At 36.2% G+C, this 5,319-nt stretch overlaps 1 protein-coding gene across 1 annotated transcript in view; it reads right to left on the bottom strand.

Annotated features, from left to right (window-relative positions):
• Nucleotides 1–221: 221 nt before the first annotated feature.
• mef2b (myocyte enhancer factor 2b) overlaps nt 222–5,319 on the bottom strand; it is a 17,150-nt gene continuing 12,052 nt past the window's right edge. Inside the window, exons 3-5 of the mRNA XM_014016735.1 lie at nt 4,833–4,984; nt 3,373–3,484; nt 222–1,267 (exon numbers count right to left, since the gene is read on the bottom strand). Coding sequence (XP_013872189.1) covers nt 967–1,267; nt 3,373–3,484; nt 4,833–4,984 — 565 coding nt within the window. The 3' untranslated portion in view covers nt 222–966. The remainder of the gene's footprint in view (nt 1,268–3,372; nt 3,485–4,832; nt 4,985–5,319) is intronic.

Below are 5,319 nucleotides of genomic sequence, written 5' to 3'. Positions count from 1 at the left end.
CAATAATAATAATAAGCAAAGATGACAAACATTTGGAAAAATAAAGCAGCCAAATCTTTTAAAATAAATCAAACAGGAAGTCGTTTTTATCCAAGTCTGGTTTAAACAGATGTGAACTCTGTTAAAATTTGTTCCAAAAATAGGTGGAACATCAAGATTATCATTATTTCTTTATTTGAAAGCAAAGGTCCTTACTTTTATCCTTTGACTTTGTGCTGTTTTTCGTGTGGTATTTTTTTACTTTTACTTAGTTTTTGTTTCACCCCCCAAGTACTTTTTTCTAGCTGTGACTATTTTAGGATAAATGAATTATATTACCATGGATTTTTGGAGAGTGCACTTCAAAACTAAAAACACTCTAGTTCGAGTTCTCTCTTTGTTTGTATTTAGTGGCCTGAGTCAGATAGTATAGAAGATAATGKTTTATTTATTAAATATATTCTGACTCCAAGTTTTCTTGAAAATGATACTTTGATCTCATCAAAGAATGAGTAACTGAATCTCCCCGATAAGGCCACTTCTTTTAAATTTAAATGACATCAATAAGAAAGATTTTCTATTTTCTTTAAAAAGGATCAAATTTTCAGCCGTTACCATCAAATCTAAGGTAGACCAGACAGGAATTCAAACCTTTCTTTTAACTCTTTTAAAAGTCTGCGGATACATTTATAACTTTTGGAGAAACTCAGCTGGTCCCATTTTGCTGCTGCAGCTAAATTTATAAAGTTGCAAAAAAAAAAACTATATTTTGTTCACCACACAAATTAAAAGAAGAAGAAGAAAAAATGCTGAAGTCTGAATGCATGTGKCTCCTTATGGGGTAAAGGAAGAGATGCGTGGAAGATTACTCCCACCTGCCAGAAGAGACCAGCTCTGTGTGAGGGGACAAGGAGACATGTCCCACACTGGAGGGAGGACACTTCCGGACCACTCTGGTTCGATTGGCAGCTGTCGAACAGCTGGTGGCTATCTCTGCCAGCTGTTGCTCAACTCTAACTGCCTGAGCGGCTGGCCTTTCTCCTCCTGGCCCTGCAGGTAGCTGGCCTTGGGAAACTCCTTCGTCCTATTGGCCGGGTGGCTCTCTGGAGGGGACCGGCGAGCCACGTCGGGCGAGCGCTGCCTGAGGTGGTGCAGGGAGGGCGAGGGAGGCGAGGACATGTGGTCAGGAGAGCTGCGCTCAGATTTGATGCTGAGGTTGAAGGAGGGCAGATGTGAGGAGTTTGAGGAGCACGGCTGGGAAGGGAAGGAGCACCCCCCGCTGGACATTCTGGGAACAGCAAGGAAAAGAAAACCAGGTCAGCATTTGTTTTAGCATTATAAAGATTTAAAAACAGAGCATAATTTCTAAACCATAAAAGTGTTAAATTGTCTGTTAGTAAAATATCCAACCACTGAATATATTTTTTTAAATCTCAGAAGGTAATCACTGAATGCACATCTACAGCCAGTTCAAGATGGCTGCTACCACTAATCAGTCTTATCAAACACAAACTGACCTATAGATTATAATGTAAAGATATTGYGCTAAAGTTTGGGGTGGTAGTAACTGACAATCAACCCCAACACATTAAAGAAAACTAAGAGCTCATGGAAGATCTTTGTCTAAAACTTTGGCAGGACTGGAGTCAACCCTGGAGGATGGAGACTGATGAAGTGATTCAACGCAGCCAGCTGGTTTCTTTTTTAGATTGTTATTTTTATGTACAGTGCTCTGAGACAATGTATGTTGTGACTTGGCGCTATATAAATAAACTTGAATTTGAACCCTGTGTATCTCATGTAACTCTTCAAATGCACATCTATAACTGACTGAAGTTTGCAGAAATTTTGACTGAAAATGACCTCTGAATCCAAACAACCTTAGCAAACACAAAGATAGTAAATTTATCTCAGGAAAATTTACCACTAATGGGCTCATATTTGTTGCTGAAAGTCGTTTCTATKTGTTTGACGAGCTGATTACTCATGAATGTTTTGTCGTCTGATGATTCCAGCCATGGCCGGCCTGTGGCATAGGCAGTGTAGGCAAATGCAAAGAGCACAGTTCGTCTAAGGGGCATCACAAATGGGAAATAAAAAAATTGTTTAATTTTTTATCAAAGTATAGTTCATTTAGAATAATCACTGGTTACTCTGGTTATAGTAATTTGTTCTGTGGGTTTTTTGGCTGCTTTGTTCCTACATGAGGTKTTATATGATGCAGTGGATATTTCATGATAAAAGTATCATATGATGCAGTCAAGACTAAGTACTGGTGTTCAGRGTGTAAACAGAAAACAAAATCAAGATGATGGAAGTATCAGTTCTGATCTCAGATAAAGTTCAGGTTAAAGTTTGGCTTTCACAGTTCTACTTTCATAAAATACGAGTTTTATGTTGTTTTATTAATCCTGAGAATTTAGAGAAAACTCTTCAAATGGCTGGAAAATGTATAGTTTTGAGTAGATATTTTACAAAATTTTCTTGTGGAGCATACCCCTGGACCCCCCCTAGAACTGCTTCACTCCACAGCTGCTGGTTAACATGAACAGGTGYTCCTGCTGTCAGCAGATGTTGGCAGGTATGAGGTAGATGCCTGGTATTCTGTTTCAAATAAATTATGTTGTAACAGTTTTAATTGGACAACCTGTTTTCTAAAGACAAAAAATAACATCAATAACAAAACTTTTTATTTTGACGTGAATGGATGTAAACTGGCAGTGAGGTTTAGAAAACTGTACAAGGGGTGCCCCCTGAAACTTGCCTTRGGCGCCAAATTGGCTAGGACCGGCCCTGATTCCAGCAGGTAAATATCAGCTAAACGAAAAGATCCTGTGGAAATTTGACTTTTTGAAGAGAAACACACCCAATATGTTTTTCTTTAGTAGTGGATACCGAACCACAAACACAGCAGAGTTGAGTCAATTTGTCACCTAATAATAGTTAAAGATGACGTTGTTTTCGGTTTAATTTTCCTTGAAGCAAGTCGCTTGTCTCATATTTCCTCTCTGTAACTTGATGCAAACCAGACCTTCCTCTTTTTCATGACAGGACACAAACAGTTAACTGTTTTTCAGACTTTGTGTCATCCATCTTCTAAATACGACTCTGAACAAATGTACTTAATGCATCATTGTTCCTGTTTAATGTACACTCTTGCAAAGCTGCAAAACTCTTATCGTTTGTGTTTGCTTCCTATACAGAGGATTCACAGAATCTGCAAAATGCTAAAATAAAACCACACTGCCCATGTCATTGCAATTTTATATTCTTCTAAAACACACAGAAACAAACAACAAAAAAAGACAACATTGGAGCAAGAGTCCTCTGATCAGCACACAGCTGCAAAATGAGCATGCTACATTTTCAATAACTACTATAATATCTGCTTACCCTGAACTTATATGAGGCCCATGAGACTCATGAGATGCTTGTGTTGGTTGCCARGGATTTACCATTCCTCTCTGTAAACTTACAGAGTGGTAAAAACCAGACTGGCTGTAATCTGGAGCAAAGGAACACAGGGAAATTTGGGCTTAAACAAAGTCACAAGTGGATTTAACAAAACAGCTTCAATCTACAAAAAGAACAGTTCAGTTCAATATTTTGGCTTTTCATCCTAGAACTGTAAAACTGATTAACTGGAYGGCTTATCACAACACTTATTTTAACAAGGAATGTGTACGTGAAGTATCAGTAAAAAAGAATGAAAACATATTCCACTAGAGAACTTGCATTTTCACAGAAAATGAAATTAATAAATAAATTAATTAATAAATAATATATATTTTGCTATTTGTTGTAAAATAGCCAAAAAAGCTGAAAATAGCTGAAAAGTTGCTAAAACGTAGGAAATACTGAATCTAGCAGAGAGATTTTTTTCTGAATTTACTTAAAGAAGTATAAAATCATCACGAAAAARGTTAATTTAGCTTAACAAGGCTAACATTAGCTGAAAGTAGCTAAAAAGCAGCTTAAATTGTAGAAAACAGTTGACAGATACAGAAAAGCTTAAAGAGGCTGATAGAAGCACAAACAAATTAATTAGCAGAAATAGCTGAAAAGACTAGAAAGATAGCTGAAAAAAGCAGAAAAAAGATATTAGCTAAAAGAAGCTGAGAGAAACTAAAACTAGCTCAAAAAAGTTTAAAATAAGCAAAACCAGAACAAAAGGTGTAAAACTATTTTAAGGATTTTCAAGGACGTTGAAAACAGCTTCAAACTTTAATGAGAAAAAGTGGCCAAAAAAAATCTAAAAATCTCAAAAAGTATAAATTGCTGAAAAACCAAAAGCCGTCTCCTGAATGTCCCCAAGGAGCTGAACGTTTTGATAAATGAATTGTTGAAATAGCAACAAAATCGTGGAACCTGATATGTGCCGAAAAATGTATGGAAGAAAACTAGATTATCTCAGTAGTTAATATGAATGAATACGTTTATCGTTGAATATTTTGACAATATTGCRTTTTTTTATTTTGTTATATAAATGAGTGTTTGTTTATATATCTGAAAAATTATACAACCACTTAAARCTTACAAAACAAGTGATTTTAACATTATGAATGCAATTTTAGTCTGTTCAAAATACAGTAAAATTCTTGGATTTAAAATTCTTCATGTGACTACTTTGCTATCGTCATTTCAGATTCTCAGATTAGCAAACATATTATCAGTCTGGTCTGAATTAAATTACATTTTTCAACATTGAGGCCATTCAAAGTGCTRTCTATGAYAGGTAAGATATTATTTCRTATCCTTTCTACAACCAAATATGTGAACTATTGCTCTAACGTGCCATCTCTTATCTATGAGCTGTGAATTCATATTTTCCCCACAGATTCCAACAAACATACCAGAGGTTCCAGAGGAGGGAAGGCCGTATCCTCCCAAACTGTGACTCAAGAAGCCTGCCTTRCCCATGGCTACCATGGAGCTGCCGCCGTGCACGCCCTGGTACAAGAGGCCCCTCTGATGAGCAGAGAAACACAAACCAGCATTCAAAAATCTGTCACAGTGATGTCACCGAGTAACATTCTAATYATGAGARGYGCGATTGAGTAAAAAACAAAACAAAACTCAAATAGTTACAACTTAGCAGAAGTGTGTCTGCGTACTGGGGAAAATGTACTTTTGTTTCAAAAAAAGACACTTTGTGATCAGTTCAAYGACACTCATTATGTTGGACCCATTGGATACACAACCCCTGGTTATTAAAAAAAAAAGATGGAATCACCACTCTTAAAGGATGTTCTTTCAATAATTAATTTATAATTATTATTATTTTTCAAAAGTTTAACCTTCTGGCTTAAAAAAAACATTAATAAAAGTGATATATAATTG

Source organism: Austrofundulus limnaeus, unplaced genomic scaffold, assembly GCF_001266775.1.
Source record: "Austrofundulus limnaeus strain Quisiro unplaced genomic scaffold, Austrofundulus_limnaeus-1.0 Scaffold153, whole genome shotgun sequence".
In the NCBI taxonomy this organism is placed as follows: domain Eukaryota; kingdom Metazoa; phylum Chordata; class Actinopteri; order Cyprinodontiformes; family Rivulidae; genus Austrofundulus; species Austrofundulus limnaeus.
This window is presented reverse-complemented; position numbering and strand designations above follow the sequence as displayed.